This window comes from Cynara cardunculus (genome assembly GCF_001531365.2).
Source record: "Cynara cardunculus var. scolymus isolate 2C chromosome LG 12, CcrdV1, whole genome shotgun sequence".
Classification (NCBI taxonomy): Eukaryota; Viridiplantae; Streptophyta; class Magnoliopsida; order Asterales; family Asteraceae; genus Cynara; species Cynara cardunculus.
The window spans coordinates 39,238,913-39,257,088 of record NC_037539.1 but is presented as its reverse complement, the minus strand read 5'-3'; the positions used below and the strand labels follow the sequence as shown (position 1 = coordinate 39,257,088).

At 36.1% G+C, this 18,176-nt stretch overlaps 1 protein-coding gene across 3 annotated transcripts; it reads right to left on the bottom strand.

Moving 5' to 3' along the window:
• Nucleotides 1–631: 631 nt before the first annotated feature.
• Nucleotides 632–10,780, bottom strand: LOC112523352. Of its 3 annotated transcripts, XM_025132919.1 has the most exons (9): nucleotides 10,626–10,780; nucleotides 10,380–10,527; nucleotides 9,342–9,515; nucleotides 8,139–8,207; nucleotides 7,859–8,058; nucleotides 3,470–3,567; nucleotides 3,186–3,380; nucleotides 2,373–2,557; nucleotides 632–1,259 (listed from the first exon to the last, which is right to left on the bottom strand). In XM_025132919.1, the coding sequence occupies exons 2-9, from the start codon at nucleotides 10,459–10,461 to the stop codon at nucleotides 886–888; spliced, it is 1,377 nt and encodes a 458-aa protein (XP_024988687.1). In that variant the 5' UTR covers nucleotides 10,462–10,527; nucleotides 10,626–10,780; the 3' UTR covers nucleotides 632–885. The 3 variants fall into 3 exon arrangements, with proteins under 3 accessions (XP_024988687.1, XP_024988684.1, XP_024988686.1); XM_025132916.1 differs by having other exon boundaries at nucleotides 3,186–3,601; XM_025132918.1 differs by having other exon boundaries at nucleotides 3,186–3,601; nucleotides 10,380–10,471.
• Nucleotides 10,781–18,176: the final 7,396 nt, after the last annotated feature.

Here is an 18,176-nt window from a genome sequence, read left to right as displayed (position 1 = left end):
GTATTGAGATGATAAAATTAAAGAATAAAATAATCTATGTTTATATCTTTAAAATAGAGAATCTGTTGAAATTGAATTTAATTTTTTTTAAAGATTTTAAATTTTGACTATCTATTCTGAACAAATTATAAAAAATATGTTGGAAATGATTTTATAACTTCTTCAAAACTTGCTTGCAACTCCATCATGATTTTAGATTTATATGTATTATATTGGGACATAAGGACAAGTTCAAAATAAAGAAATGGTTGAAAATGTCAAATTGACGAAAAACAAAAGAAGAAAATGTAACCATATAAAAGTCAGATTAATTAAAATAAAATACTTTTTATTTAACATAATTTGTTTCACTCCAATTTTATTAAAATTTACATGACTCAGACTAAAAACTAGCAGGAGTTGTTTACAACCACCTTTTTTAATCAATCCATTACAACATCTCATAGGGTTTCATTCTCATTTAGAAATATATATATATGGTTGGGTTCACGTGAGAACAGTCTGTTTTCGTAAGACCACAAAATAACACTGAAACTTTACGCAGCAGTTCATTGTAAATGTATGAAAAACAGCGAACCTTCACAATATTTTGCCTTTGAAAACTCGGTGTCATTTAAGTGGTAGGCTGATTTAAGATGATCCCAAATCTCTCTCTGTATATATAGCATGATACAGAAAGCAGCAATCAACCAACTCAACCAGCAGTTCAGGTTTCTCAAGTTAACTACAAAACAACACCATTCTTTCTCCTGAACATAAAACTAAAAACTAAAAAGAGATTCTAACCTACAAACCTAATGCCAGCATGTATATATAGTAGACATTTTTCTATAATTGTTTCTAAATTATCTAGAAACACGATGCTCAATAGTTGTGTTGAAATAATCATCCGGCTTTGGATGTTCTTGCAACTGGTGGAAGTACTACCAAATCGAGGTCGGCAGGGTAAGGTGACCACAGCCCTAATCCGCCCCTGCTTTCTTTTAGACCACTGTTGTTTCCTTTCAATTCGTTTAAAGATTTCACCCACTCGATTTTAGAGGAATGCTCACGAGTGTGTGGGTGCAATATGAAGATGGAGTTATACTCACAGTTTGGGAACATGAAGAAATTGAAATTGCCCTTTAATCTGTAAACCACAAACCCAAAGCTCAATTGATCTCTTGGTGTGAATAGATTCACCTCGTTGAACCACAAGCAACTAAACAAGTTATTCAGTGCAGTATGTTCGCGTATGATTATAGCCCCTTCCGGCACATCTGGTGTACAACAGAAATCTCATCAGATTACAGTATAATGTAATGCTAATTGCTAAATCCTTTCCAACTACTTTTTTTTAATTCCATGGCTCAAAAATAACTGCAACTCATTTCCGTTGTTTAGAAGTTTCAATTTAGGATTGTCTCCTTCAAAGAGTAACCGTTACAAAATATTAATAACATTGGTTTTGATCCACAAGATTCGTCTACTTTGTCATATTGAAGGATAGTTTAAATATTTGAACAAGTCAACACTTTGAATAAACTATAGGCAACATGTATAGTTAAATTTAACTCAGGATGGAGGGAGTGCGGTTAATACCAAAAAGAATCTATGTCTCACTTCTTTTTCTTGCAAAAGATTGAAATTTCATTGAATCAACCAAGAGTGCATTTTACAACTTGATCAACCCCAAGAAAGTAAAGGGTGCTGGAATTATTTTTTAACAGTGGAGCGTTGACATTTATTTGTATTAGTTCAGATACTTTACTCAAAATCTAAATTACTTTGTTGCCAAGTAGTAATAAATTAGAACATGTTGGTAGCATTGTTTTGGTTCTAGATAATAGTCGTTGAACTTATTTTGGGATAAAGGGATTATGAATTATTTTTAAACTGTTAAGACCAAAAGAGTTCTAATTATATAACACTGTTATTTGGATACTACATTATAGTAACAACTTATTCCTCAAATATCAGCTCCCATTTGACTTTCAAATGTAAAATCTGGACAGTTTGCTTTTAGCAACAGATAGATTAGTAGATTCAGGTGCAGAGATTCTTCAGGAAACCAAATCAAAGTACTTCCACCATCCAATAAAAACTGCAACAATTTCCTTTGGTATGTCCCATGAAAATTGTAACGTTCCCATTTGCTCATAACCTTTTAATGTAAAACTACTTAAATGCCCACTGTTAGGATTACAAAGAGTTAATGACATTGATATGGTCCCAAAAAGTCTCCTACTGTGATACTATTGGAGGGTATTTTAGATATTTGGTTAATTATAGGAATGTTTTCTTAAACTATGTTCCCAGCTAAACATTGGAATTTTTGATGGAGTAGGAGTATAGGTGACAAGGTTAAAAAGATAGAGTGTTGAATATCTTACCGCTTTTGGTTTTCTTCAACGGGCTCCAAGGGTCCAATCCCTCATAACGATATATTTTGATGTGGTGATCAATAAGAGGCCGGGCATATCGCTTCCTTCGCTTGTTGGAATCAGCCTCCTCATATATACTCTTATGATGCTTGTGCTGAGCTATGGCAAATGTATGCCTTCCACGCCATAAGTACCTGCATATGAAAAGGCAAAACGTTATATCCTAATTGAATACTCAATAAATACCAACTTCTAACCACCTGATGAATTCATCACCAAAAGAAATAAATAAAAAGATAAACACCACCACGACAAGGTAATATTGGTTGTAACAATTCCTCATCAGGAACCACTATTGTACTGCTTCCGCAGTCACATGAAAATTGCAGAGTATGAATCTAGAGCATAACATATGGAATTGTTTGTCAAATGCCTTAAATAAGGGAACCTAAGTGGAGCAAGATCAATGACATCTATAAGTTGTAATGCTACAATGGTCGATTAGGCAATTCTAACTTCAAATATTGCAGGATAATGTATAAAACAATTGCACCTATCCACAGAAGATAAGAGCTTGGAAACTTTGGTTTCCTTATGATTAGTAATTTGTTCATATGCTTCTCCAGATTATTCCAGAAATTCAAGAAGAATTCAACGGCATCGCATTTAACTATCAAGTGTTAGTATAACCTAATCAAGGTGGTCAATTTTAGCAATGATTCAACAGATTTGTTGTTTCATATGCTACTATTCAGTTGTTAAAGACAATGAACAAGTATAAAGGAGAACCACATCTGAAATGCTCGTAATATAAGTCCATACCTTTCCAACATAAGTAATGGATCAACAATTAGCTCCATTTTCCCATCAATCCAGATGCTATAGAGTGCTTGAGGAAAGAGCCTATGTGTCAATATCTTAGGAACCTTCCCATTCCTTCTAGGCTCATCATATGGTGGATTCTTAAGCAGAATAAGGCGCCAGATACCTACCCATTGTCCCTTATCACCGTCCTCTCTGACAGTAACATTTTGCTTGATAAATTCTAGAGAAATCTCATCCACCACCATAAGAAAACAGAAGAGTTTCCTGGATCGCAGGCTTACATTTGAAGGCTGATGAGGTGCATCATATCCATCAAATATTCCAGATGCAACCACAAACTTACACCTCTTAACATAATCAATATCTTTGGGAGACATATCTGCACCACCATTTCGCATAAAGCCACAATGTACCTGATTAACAAGAGAAGAAGAATGGAATCTGATAGGCTACTTTATATATACATAAAAGATAAAGTAACAGTTTAGGTATCTGACATTATATATGTTTTATACAGAAGCGAACTTGTCACACACAGGACGTAGGGCCCAGTAGGTGAACCTACCGTGGGCTCGTCTGTGGGGAGGTATCTTCCTTGAGAATTATTTATCGTGTGGGAAATCTTGAATACTATTTGGCCATGCATATATTGTGTCTGCAAGTTCGATTGATGTGCACTGCAAATTGAGCTTTGGTCTATGTCATTCTTAAAGAACTCTCATCTCTCTATATCTACGAATGTAATCAGCTCCACAAAATGAACATGTTTTGTTGGTAATCTGAAACCTCTTATACGTATTAGAGGTGGCAAAATGTACAGGTTTGGTAGCGGATTAAAATGGGTTAGGGTCAAAATGGGCAGGTTGAAATGCATTAGCTTTTCAAGGATGGGTCACGAGTCAGATTTGGTAGGTTGACCCATTGGGTAATACCCTCTTTATGTTCTATCTTAAACTTCAGCTCCCATGTTGCATTTTATTTCGCCCCACTCCCTTAACCCCCCCCCCCCCCAAAAAAAAAAAAAAAAAAAAAAAACTCCAGTCTCACCTCCTTAATGCAAAGCCCACATTTACCATCATCATTGACCATTGTCTCAGTCAGAATACGAAGTACTTTCTGATTTCTGTTTGGGTTCTCGTTTTTTTAGGGCTTAAAATCGATTTTTCTTGGTTTGGTTTTCACTTTTTGGCTCATTTACGTTTAGGATTTGAATCTGGAATTTTCAGACTTATTTTGGCGAGTTTTTTTTTTTTAAATTTCTGGGTTCTAACTTTGTGTTGGTATAGAGAACATAGTAGGGACTTAAACATGGTGTTCATAGAGGGGCATGCCAGGTGAAGAAGGTGGCTCCATACCGGATGGAATTGGAAAGTGGTAAGTGGTATGGAGCTGTCATATAAGTTGTCTACAGGTTCCGTGATCACTTAAGTAATTCTAATGGAGAAGGCTTATAGTGTATGGCTGGACGTGATTTAGAAAAATCTGGAGAAGAGAGGGTACCATGGAAGTAAGTTAGGGCGATTCAAGACATGTATGGACGATTGATGATTTGTGTGAGGAACTCAGTGGGTGAGATGGAGTATTTCATTGTGGCTCAGGAGAGTGGAGCATTTCGTTCCTATCTATTGCAATGTTGGCTGAGATTTCCTGAGGCATCCGGAGAGAGCGCCCCATGATGTATGTTATTCACGGACGAGGGACGACATTCTGCTTCTAGCGAAGTCAAAGGAAAAGGTGAACGAGAGGTTGGAGCAGTAGAAGGTTGTACTGGAAACACAAGGCCTATGCAATAGCCGCTCTATGACCCAATACTTATGGTGCAATTTCATGGAGGAGTGTATGGACGAGGGGTGGAGATCAACATTGGAGGCAAAGGGTACCCCAAGAGGATAGTTTCAAGCATCATGATTCAAAAGGGGGTGAGGTCGAGGGTGACATGTAACATCACATCAAGACATGGTGGCTAAAGTTGAGAACTTTCATGGGGGTGTTGTGCGACAAAAAAGGACTTGCTAAAACTGAAGGGCAAATTTACAAGGTACCATCGGACAAACTATGTTGTATGGGTCGAGCATTGGGCTATAAGGAAGGCCCATGAGAGGAAGATCGAAGTCACTGAAATGAGGATGCTTCGATGGACCTGTGGTAGAACCATGTTTGATAGAGATCTTCCGAGCAGTGTTGGTAATTGCGCCACTTATGGATAAGTTAAGGGAAGGAAGATTGCGATGGTTCGGTCACATTCGTAGAAGACAGATGGCCTCTCTACTGAGGAAGATACAAAGTGTGACGGTCGAGGGGGCAAGGAGGAGGGGTAGGCCAAGGAGGACATGGGATGATCAACAAAGTTTGGACATGGCGGCTTTAATCATTTTCAACGACACGACCTTCAGTGGGAGTTCTTGGAGATGCAATACTAGACTGGCAGCCTAGCGGTGAGGATCTCTAGCTAGTGCAGACACGAGGAAAGGAGCTAGAGATATAGACATGAGTTAGCAGTTAGGTTACCAAAGCTCTAAGTTAGACTACGTGTGTGTTTCCTTAACCTTTCTTTCTTGTACATGCTTCTCTATTTGAATGTTATTGCTTACTAATAACCAACTTTTCAAATTTATCTTATTTGCCTTTCTTTTCTCGCACACTTTTCACGAGTCAGGGGTCTTCACTGAAACAACCACACTACTCTAGGTAGAGGTCAGGTCTGCCTCGATCATGCCCCCATACCCCAGTTCCAGGTGGAATATACTAGGCTCGTTTGGTTTGGTTTGGTTTAGTTTAACCAAACCTTTGTTCATAAATTTTGATTCTTTTAGATCAAGGTTTCAATCTTTGTTTTGTTTGGGCAAGTTGATTTTTACAAGGACTTGGTTTAGGATTACTATAATTTTCTCCATGACAAACACCCATTTACAAACAAAACGACAATGAAACTATTGATCTCAACCATTTGATTTGATAATAACACCAATACATCTGATCCAACACTTAGAAATATTCTTTATGTTGTGTTAAAATCCGATTTCACCACCAGATACAACCTAAATTCGATAAACTCCAAAATCCGGATTGTGATACATATCTGGATATGATCAATCGAATTTATTCCTAGTAAAATCCGAAAGCATGAAGGATCTGGAATCTAACCAACTCTGAATCATGATTCCGATCCCAAGTCCTTTTAGGATCCAAATGTTTTATAATGTTGCTGGAATCCAAAATATAACTTAGTTTTCAGAGAGAAAAATAGAATATGTTTTTAATTGTACAAGTCTTATTATATTTAATTGTATTGATCCAAATCCACAACGCCTTCAACAGAATTGAAGACTAGTTGAAGTGAAGCCAAGTCATCAAAGCGGATTGGATTGTCATATAGCCGATTGAAGATGAGTACGAGATAGAGTCAAAAATAGATTGACAAAAAATATTTACGGTGAGCCAATTTTTTGAGTGCAAACTTAATTAACAAGTTTGCCTCATCAACTCGTCCTGGTACAGGAACATGCTCAGTAGTCTAACTAAGTAAGTTCAAAAGTACTATTTTATTAGTACCATACTTTCTTTACTATTCTCTCTTCATATAGAAGGATGGGTTGTGTCAACAAACGTCTGCATCAAACTCAAAAGGCTGAAATGAAGAGTAAAAGCATGCATTGATCAGCAAATCATATGAAGACATTAATGCAGTGGTAGCTATAAAAGGCGACCTTTGCCAAATGTTGCAACTCACTCGTTTTGATAAGAATTTATGAGTGACAGTTTCTTAGGCAAATTCGGCGTCAACATCTAAAGACTATAGTAGTTATTCAGATCTGAAAGAGTACCTTCTTCTTTCACTCATTAGCAAATCTATCACCAGCCAGATTGTTTAGGATCAGGTCTTACCTCCCTAGCTTCTGCAACAAATTTGTAATTCTTTGTTTTTATATAGAATTAAAAAGTGAAAATTTGTTGTGTTTGTATTCAAACCCCCCTTTCTACAAACACTTTTTGTGTTAGTCATTACCATTCCAGGACCAAAAGAAACCTTCAATTAGACTGAAAGCATCCTTCAAACTTCTCACGTGTAAAAATCATAACTTAATTATTCATGTTCATGATTCCAAAGTGGTCTTCTATAGTTGCACTCAACTGCCACTAAACTAGCTTAACTCTATATAGGGCATCTTTTGTTTATATTTCTCATTGGTGAAAGGGGTGAGACTCAGAGATCACAAAACAGGGAGAGGCCTTTGTATCAAGATAAATGACTTACGGAGAGGACCTGTAAACTTCATGTAACATATACTAGATGGAGGAAAGTGAGTACTTTTTGTCCAATTTCAAATATATGGCAGTGTCTCATTGTCCATTTGCCCTCAACCTATGAAAATTGAGAGGAAAAAGCATTCTCATCCTGAGGTAGTCAAGAACTATGGTTAATCTCAGAAATAGTATAGCTTCCATTCCTTGTATACCAGATTGGCACTAATGCAAAGGCCTTCAACGTGATTTCCACCATTATGCAGCTAGATCAATAGGAAAAACTAGTAACAAGGAATAAACACATGTTTTTGTTCATGGTGTAGGGGCTGAATGTTCATTGTGAGCTTATGTCCAAACAGGATTTCAACACTATATAAACACCACCTATGAGCAAATGAACAACAAAAATTAGACAGATTATTTACCATCATGCTTGATTTTAGCTTAAAACTCTCCTCTCTCTGTTTCCAGCTTTGATGCCCTCCAAATAGTGGAGAAGACTCTGATCCATTTGTGTTTGCATCATCCTCCTCAAAGTAGGATAAACTTTGAACAAACTTTGAAGGAGATCTTTTCTCTGGAATAACTATTTTTTCTGGGTCATTAGCCAGGGGAATAGAACAGCCTAACACATATTACAGAAGTATATCAAGCTCACTCTGATGATTAACAGTTTTCAAAGAAGATATTGTGTAGCAGCCTTACGATGTGGTGGTGTTACCATCCCCATGTTGTGTAGCATGTGAAAGACTGTGCTGTCTTTGTTACAGATAGCTGTACAGTAGCAAAAGAAAAAGTATGATAGATCAGTTATATAAAATTGCAACCAATTAGCATACAACGTACAAACCAGTAAAGTTTTAACCTTTTAGAGTTTTAGTTGGAGAAAACCTATGCCAACATTACCTAACCCGATTATTAAAACCCTCTCAGAGCAGTAGAACTTTTCTCTCCTTGATAACTTGCTTTTATCTTATGTTTAGTAAGCTAGAATTTGCTCCCAGGACTTTCTAGCAGCTGCTAAGATATAATGCAAGAGTTCTCCCAAAGTAATCAAAATTGTTCCATTCCCAGTGGCATAATGTAATGCCCGTTCTGATAGAAATTGAGCAGAAGTATTATGCTATTTTAATTTCATTATTTAGTGAATTAGATCTTTTAGTTCCTGTGCCCATCTAAGTTACATTTAGCATGAAATTTAAAAGTCAAACAAGAATAGCAACTAGCTTTTCCTTTTCATAAACTTTTTTCCAAAAGAATTACACTCAAAACGACGTGGGAAAAGCAAGATGAACATTCATGCAGCCATACCATCAGGCCAGGAAGAAGAATAAATTATGTACCTGGACAAAATATTAAACTAAAATAAAAGGTTGCTAGGAAAAAGATATAAGAGCTCATTTCTAGAGTATATATGTGTGTGTGTCCCAATTGACATCAACAAGAATGAGCTGCCAATATTGAGATTGATACTCTTCTATTTGCTTTAACTCAGTATTAAATCATTATTTGAATGTTGAAAGTTGAACAATTGTTCACGTAAAGGCAGTCCAACTCATTGGATCCAATACATGAGATTGAGCGGTACACATCACCAAAAAGCAAACATCACAAAGAGTTTAGTTTCATTACATGAACCTAAATTACGAAAAACAATAACTAAAAGAACAGAGCACTTAAAAGTAATACTGTTGCTAGATTCATACAATTATGTGATTACATCCTTCTTTGAGTAGTTGAGTCAATAGTGGTATGCAGGTAAAGGATGGACAATGGAAACTGCCAGTGAATTACTACAAGAAGAGAAATACGTGCAATAATGAACTTCATAAAATATATCTAGTAAAACAGCCTTCTGAAACATGAAAGGGAAATAAAAAAAAAATTGCTTGCAAACAGTTCCAGTACCTGAAAGGAAAACAAGTGAAGATTGACAACTCCATATATGAAATAATAGTACAGCTAGAATGAGCATCATCCATAGAATGCCACCCACTAAAAGCAAACGAACAAATCCCCTTTTCCAGATAACTTTAATAGGGTAGTCTGAGGATGATTTGTCGTCGAAGAAACCATCAGCACCTATCAGAAGTTGCAAACACCATCACTAGTCATAACAATATCATTTTAATGTGTGTGTGCTAAAAACACTAAAATCACAATCTTAATAATCTGAATATCTTAATCCTCTGATTCCCTGATGCATTACATAGTAATACCATAAAACCAATTGCACTCATTTGTTGCACTGCTCAAGTCTGTAATTGACATGGAAGTTTAGCCTAAAGGTTTAATCAGAAGATGTGCCGAAACATGATGACCCACTCGTTAACTTCTATCACTTAATTCCACATCCCAAATAATTTATAGTGCATCACCATCCATTCCAATGACATTTGCCTCTAAAGTTCACATCAAATTCCAGCCAACTCTTGTACAAAACACCTTAATTAATATAAACCTCAGAAAGCATGAGAGTGAACATTACATGCCAAGTGTCTAAGTTGCCATATATGTATGCTTGCACTTAGAGTTGCATGAAATAAGCACCCACTTAACACACTACTATCAACTTCTATCTGCTATTCAAATAAATATCATTTTACGATGCCTCCAACTTCAAACATCAGCTTTTGGTTAACAAAAAAGGCTAAACTTACTTCATATTAGTGTTGGTATTTTTGTTAGCTCCAATTAATGATAAACTTCACATTTCATGTTGAATCCAATATTACTGAAGTAAAATTGGTGCCAACTTCATTAAATTGAATGATCAGTGCTAGAAGTGAATATGATAGGTTAGGTAAGAAACCATCCATGTCCATTTCAGTTTCTAGCTCAGTTCTGGTCACTCTACAAGTTAATTTCGAAGAAGACATCGAAATTCGTGAGGAAATTTACGATTACTGACTAGATAACAACAGGAATTTAGTTTTCATAGATTACCTTTCATTTCGAAGTTATTATAAAAACGATCAGGCCTACGGCTCGCCCGTAAAGACACGGACCGGTGAACATCGTTCTCCATGCTTAGAGCTCTACTGCATTCAACATCAACGGATCAAACGAACCGCAAATTCATTCAGCACAAGATCTACAAATATTTTCAAGGACAAAACATTAGACACTTTATTGGGCAAGGTAAATCAAAGAAGAAAAAGCTTGAAATCAGTAGAGCTTCAGTAATATTACCTTACTGCTATGAAATTGGATCTTCCGGTATGTCCTCAATGCTTCGAAGTGTTTACAGAGATAGATTTGAATATGAAATGAAGAAATATGTTGAATCTGAGGAGGAAACTATGGGAACTGATTGGAGATTGAATGGAAACCACCGACGGTAACCTTTTTGAAGTGTGCGGGATTTTGCGGCCAGCCCCCTCCGTGTGATCTGTCCGGCGCATCTAATAACAGTTGGAAATAGATTAATAAGTAAATTACAGATTTGGTCCCTGTGGTTATATCAAAATTATGAATTGGGTCCCCAAACTAATTAATTACTATCATCATTGTTGTTTCAATTTTATTACGAATTGGGTCCCTCGACCTAACTCTGTTATAAATTTTGATACATAAGGGTATTTTCGTTTTTTATCAATTAATTACAAACGACCCAATTTGGGAGTGTCATGTATCCATCCATACGTAACGTCTCTCTTCGTCTCCATCACATTCCTTCTCCATTTCCCGCCATGAAAAACTGACTTTTGTTTCCTTACATGTTCAAAAATAGATCTGGAGCCTCACCCTCTTCAAAATCTCGTTTGTTCCCTTGTTATGTTTGCTTCACTTAGAAAGCGCCAAAATGATGAATGCTTTCGTATTTTCATTAAGGAGTTCTACTTTTGTTCGGGATATTTGGTATAACAAATCTCAACTCCATGACACGTCCGACGAGCTCTTCTAATTCTCCCATTTACTTACACTCCTAAGAATGGGTCGTAGGGACCATTTATCTGCACAAAATACCATTGATAGGTTGCCAATATGTGTTGTACTCTGAAACAGATCGCAACTTGTCTGAGTTGATTCATGAGTCGCTTGTAGTTTCTATTGGTGCTTGAGATTTATGAGACAGAGAGTTATATAATGTCTTGAATAGATATGGAAAACGTTAAAAGGAGAAAGAGGGGGTTCTGTTTCAGATTGGAGGTGGGTCGTGAAAGCGGCGGTGGTTATGGAGGAGAAAGACGATTGTGGTTTACGAAAAGGTACTTAAATGGAGGAGAAGAAGTACCATCCATTGAGGAGAATGACAAGTGGTTATGGGTGTAAAGGATGAAAGTCTCCATGTTCTCAGCGGTCGGGGTGCTTCATCGGCGGATCTCAATGATGGGTTTTGATATCTATAATACCCCAACTATATAAATCTATAATAAATATTTTAATATAATATAATTATTATAATATGATTACGGATTCGATGATTCTTTGCTTCAGTAAGGGTTCCAATAGCTTCGAGCTAGTTATTGTTCTAATGGCAACAACGTCTGCGTCAACTCAAAACTATTGAAACCGATTGCATGCATTAAATCCTTCAACAAGACTCCTAAAAACTTTGGGCTTAAAGTGGTCCAATATGTTATTAAAATAAGAGTAAATTACGAATTTGGTCCATAAGGTATATCAAAAATTACAAATTTATTATTTATCTTCATTTATTATAAAAGAAACTTCCACGGATGCAAATTCTTATGGATTTGGTCATAAAATGGAAATTGGCCAAAATAGCCATTTCTCCCTCCTAAATTAGCCTCTTATTCATTTCTCTCCCTGATTTACCTAAATGTCATTACCTACTCAAGTCTCACCTTCTCCACTTGTGGACTTAACTAAAAGACAAAAAAATCATATTCAACCCAGGTCCACAATCGATGGCCAGGTTCGCAAGTGCAACAGTATCAGCTGTTAATCTAGGTTGAATTTGAATTTTTTTTGTATCTCAGCTAGGTCAGGAAGTAGGGGATGTGAGACTTGCATAGGTAGTGACATTTGGGTAAATCAAGGAGATGAATGGCTAAGAGACCTATTTATGTGAGAGGGATGGCTATTTTGGTCAATTTCTTGTCATAATAACCAAATTTATATTAGTGTTAGATTCTATACTAGAGATGCACAAAATAACCTAGGCCTAAAACCCGAGCCTAATGAGCCCAAAGCCTAGATCGACCCAAGCCTCAAAGCCTAGTTTGGCCTAAATTTTGGAGGCTTATGTAACAGTCGAATTTTTAGTGAATTTTGAATATTAATAGAATAATTTTTAGGGTATTATTTTATTGAGGATTTTTATTTTTGAAGGATATTAAATAAAAATATTAATATGTGTATGGTGAATCTTTTATTTTTAGTGGGTATCAATGGAGAGAATAATCATTTTAAAAAAATTATTAAAGTGAATATGGAAGTAATTCAAATTCTGGGCCAAATTATGAAAAAGATAGTCATAAGGGGCCTGTTTTGCCAACTTTCAAGAGATAAAAAATGGAAGGGATTAATGGCATTAATGGAGATTCTCCTTCCATAATTTTTGGGGAAATCCGACTATATATACATGGGGTCGGCCGGATCCTTGGAGGCAGGTTTCATTGTCGGCATTTTGGAAGATTTTGGTGTTGGAAAACTAACAAATGGTGCCACGAGGAGAAGTCTCGAAGCGCGAAGTTTTGGCTCGTTTTCGGTAGTGATATGCGGTGTTAAAGTTGTCATTTAGAGCAAACTTTTAACGAACCTACAGTATCAGGTGAGTCTTTCACGAGATTTCACTGGGATGTATACATACATACAAACTATTTTTACATGTATGAGGTGTGGTATTATATGTATGTTTGTTAAGGTGTTAATTACATGTTATTTATAATTGGTGAATTACATGCATATGGTTTTAAATTATGGTGCATGCATGCTAAATTATGTTACATTTATTATACATAAATCACATGCATATGGTTTGGGGTTCGGGTTAACATGGTGCGTTGACCGGGGTATGGGATATCGGCTTATGTCACACTAAGGGGAGACACGACCCATGATGGGCGATTAGTTCTTTGTGAACCTACACGCTCAGCAAATGCCTGTGACATGGCATGTCCCTACCTAACAAGTGGAGTTAAGAGATCTCGTCGGGGTGGTATTTTCGATAAAAAATGCATGGCACTCTTTTGTTGACATTTGTACAGTCATTATGTGTATTGTGCTTACATGTAAACCGTGGACTCACTAAGCTATTTAGCTTACTATAGTATACATCTCAGGAGCCAGAGGTTATGTAGTTGACAAAGTCAAAGGACTCGCTTAGAATTTTAATATTTATTTAATGAGGTGTTTTTATTTAAATATTTGGGGTTCGGTTGGGTTGTTTTTTTTGTGACCCGGTATAGAACGGGTTAACTTTTACAATTTTGTTATTTATGGTGTTTAGACTTTCGTTGGTAGACGCTTTGGTTTTAATTATTGGAGTGTTAAATGATGTACTTTGGATGACATAACATTTCATTTGGCAAAAAAAATGGGGTGTTACAAGTTGGTAAAAGAGCCTTAGTTTAAGGAAATTAAGTTAGTGATAGCCTAAGCTTAAACTAAGAGGGTATTAAGGGGATGCAAATTGGGTGAGGTAGGTTACTATTAGCCTAGACTTTAATTAAGTGAAGGGGTCAAACAGTATATAAGTTTTTTTTTTATTTTTTTATTTTTTTATTTTTTATAAAAGGGAAATGGTATAAGCAAAATAGGATATGTGTCAACCAAGCTTAAATCATGAGATTAAGAATACGAATGCAACATAAGATTCTTATTGGAGTAATTTGCTATTATGAAAACTCACGATCGAGTTATTGGTGACGTATTGTATTTCCTTTTTAGGAAATAGGATAGGAATGGATGGTCCATGTAAGGTATGGTTAGATGAGGGATTATCCCATGGATTAGTGAATCGTCGAAGGACTATAAATTAAGTTAGTTGAGGTGGTGCTCAACATATGTGGTTATAGGTATGGAAAACTTTGAGTTTAGGAAATGAAGCACTTGTAAGGTTGATAGGAAACATCTGACAAACATTTATGACCATAATGGTGCTCCTGGGGAGAGATATAAGTGATTTAGAGTTGAGCATGAGGCCAATGTCAATTAGGGTATTAAAAAAGGTTATGACTCTTAGAGACAAGATTCGTCAGGATGTTCAATATGGTAAATGGGGAATTCATTTGTGATGAAAAAAGACCTACATGATAGCAAAGGGTCATATACTATATGTGATGGGTATGGGGTTGGTGATTAGGCCACCCATCTAATTGGACATTATAAGAGGGATATGTGTAATCACTCTTAGACCTTTGGGTGTGAGACTATGAAATGTATACCATAGAGACACAATTGGAGAGTACTATGATTGCGGAACATGGTACTAGAGATATTTGAGGGAATGGTATCGAGAATGGCCAAAAATTCGCCAGAGTTTGTGTCCATGTCCAAATTATATAAGGATTAATTAAAAGCTATATATTTTAATAAAGGGAAGCGGTGATAAGATGAGGGTGGAGAAGATATAATGGGTTAGTAATGGAATAAATCATAATTAATACTTATGATTACTAATACTTTAAGTAAGTTACATATCTATAAACAGCTGGATTAGGTCGCTGCTTTCAACATTCTCTAGACTTAAACTCTTTCCTACCTAGAGCACAAGCTAGAAGACCTCTCCTCTAGTCTTGATAATGACAAGAGGGGGAGAAAGATTAAGAGGAAGAAAAAATTGATGCTGATGAGGAAATTGCTGACGATGCTACTGCTTTGATCCCTCATGCAGATGCTCTGATCCCTACCGCTGAAGATGCCATTGATGAAGATGATGTCGTGATCGCTCCTACTGATCATGAAGACCATCCCTCCACCTCTGCATTGCCAAATGCTTGTGATAAGGATGATGATGAAGACGATAATGAAGATGAGGATGCTTAACCTCAAATTACTAATGCTGACAATGATCTTGGTGATGATGATGAATATGACAACGACAATGATGACTTTTGCATTTAAGTCATCCCAAGACAACTAGCATTGAAGGGAATCTCCATTCGAGAACCGGCTTCCTAGGGGAGAGACCTTCAGCTTCAGGGAACTAGTACTCCAAGGATAAAGGCAAAGGAGTGGCTGAAGACAACCTTGCCATCGTACTCAAGGCAATCAGTCCATCTAAGGTCGCCAAATCCTCCAGGTTTGTACCTATCACCTCATATACTGAAACATTGAACCCTATTCATCTTCTTCTCTATGTACCAACAAACCCTTCTGGTCCATCAACACATCTCACATCTTATGAAAGGACAGATATAAGTGAAATAGAAATTCCAACACCGGGACTGTGGGTATTGCAGAGGTGCTATCGTGTTGAGTCGGACTCTAGAACCCTTGTATTGAGGCTTTGATCAAGTAGGGTTGACACTAAGTCATCGAGGGTATTTTCGGGATGAACTTATGTAGATTCGGGCCCCAAGATCATTGGCTTATATGTGTATCTTTATGGTGTGTAAGTAGACATTAAGGTTGGGGTATTGTAGAGATGAACTCGTATGGGTCGGGCTCTAGGACCTAAGGTAATGGTGGAAACTTGAGAGGAGTTAGACACCAGGATCGTGATCTTAGGGCGCTATTCGATAACGTTGAAAACATGGCTTACTTTATGTTACGCCACTATCAATGGAAACAGGTCTCCCCCGTCATTGTATGATTTTAGATATTGAGTTTTATCCATGTTTTCAGTGACATTTTAAGAATGAAGTGTTATCCATAATTTATGATTTTGAGTTTTTTAGCCTTAACTATATTTTGGTATTTATTAGGATAATAGAGCTACAACACCTGTGTTTAGTTAACTCATACAAGTTGTGTTAAGTGAACTTTAGGTAGAACTGTGCATAATATGTTTATACCCTATGCTTAACGAACTTGAACCTCAGACTAATTTTCTGATGCAATACCATACAAAGGGCCACAAGTTTACAAAATGAAACTAAAACTAACTTAAAATATCAAGTAAATACTATTATGGCACTGGCACAAAGTTGAAAAACTAGACTTGAGGGGTCCAAATGAAAAATATTGAAAAAATGTTCCCTAAATTCATGAAATTCATTTTAACCTTATTTCTAATAATCTTTTTTCTCTTCTCTCTTCAAGAATTCCCATTGATGAAGCTAACTCAAACCAAGAAATCATTAAATTATGAAGTTGGGAAGGTTAAAACTCAAAAAAACTCAAATGCATGTGTATAATTTCTTCTCCTTCCAAGTTGAAATTCTTATTTAGGTCATTGATCAATCCTTGGGTTTGAAATTCTGTTTTACATTTAAAATTATGAGAAGATTGAGATCACCATTGGAACCAAGGTATGTTAAACTCTTGGTATGAAAACACGAAGTTAAAGAGTATTGATTTTATGCTTAGAAGGTCTATTAAGATGAAAATAAACATTGGTGTTATTAGCAAATTGAATTGAATGAAACTCAATTGATTTTAGTTGTAAAATTCGGTGTTGTGCAGGGGAGAATTAACAGTTACAGCTTGTTTATAAAATTCATATAAAATCATTGGTTAGTCCAAATGAGATATTTAATATACCTTTGGAACGCTTGAAGTGTCTGCTATATCTTTGTGGTTTGCAAAGACCAGATTTTGGCTTGAAATGGCTCAAAATTTTGAGTTTCCATAAGTGGTCAAATGGAACTCGAGAGTTTCATGTTGTTTTTGTAAAATTCATATGAGAAGCTTATACCCATCAAACCCAAATATATCTAGGACTACTCTAGAGATAATAAGGAGTAGAAACAATGGTTCAAGTCTTATTTTCTCAAGTAAATATTGTTGGTTATTAAAGTGGTAATGAATTATTGTTTTACCTAAAGGTGACTTTGTATCAACACCAAATGCATTCGATCATGGTATCTCTGTCATCTTCTATTCAGGTACATATATTATACCTCACTTGCTACAGGGGTAGCCATTTACGTAAGCCTTTTTAATCCAGATAAATTATGATTAGTTTCAAACATATTGGTTTCAAATTCTCACTGTGCTTGTTAAATGTTATTGAGTTGTTTCATTTTGAAATATGAATTAAATTCTGATTTGGCACATGGATCACTTGACTTGTTAGATTGAATCTATTTTGAACCCTTTACTATAGACTCGATATTGGAGCCATCAGTATTGAGATGTTTCCATGATGACTATAACTATCATGGTGTCATCATTTATATATAGCCCTTAAAATAGACTTAACTAGGTACTGATCAAATAGAGGGTGTATGGATCGATCCTAGAAATCGTTATTTGAGAATAAGTTGTGACCGTGGTTAAATCCACAAAGAGGATTGTTGTGTTGTGCTCGCATCCATTTTCTTACTCATGCCTGAACGGACTGATCATCATTTGGAACAATGTGTCCCCATGATGTGGTTTGATCTTCGAACCTTTGACATGCCTTCAAGGCATATGTTTGGCTTGACTTTCTTTTAAAAACCTCCTACATCTGGATTATCACTTAAAGTTATGTATTTCTTTTGAACTTGTTATCTCATATTCATTGTTTAGTTACTATTATCCGTTCATTGAACAGTAATCTCAACTGAGATTTTCTTTGTCTTTGGCAGGTACATGACTTAGTTAGGACTTTGGGATGAGAGCTACGGAGATGACAAGACTGAAGATAACCACTATTATGATCTACATTTGTTAAGATTTTGATGA

Bases quoted from the DNA above. Each gene is read 5' to 3' on its own strand.
- LOC112523352 (XM_025132916.1), bottom strand. From the start codon at position 10,461: ATGGAGAACGATGTTCACCGGTCCGTGTCTTTACGGGCGAGCCGTAGG. The intron at 9,516-10,379 runs GTAATCTATGAA...AACTTCTGATAG, and splicing joins TAATAACTTCGAAATGAAAG to GTGCTGATGGTTTCTTCGAC. The intron at 8,059-8,138 runs GTAAGGCTGCTA...AATATGTGTTAG, and splicing joins GATGGTAACACCACCACATC to GCTGTTCTATTCCCCTGGCT.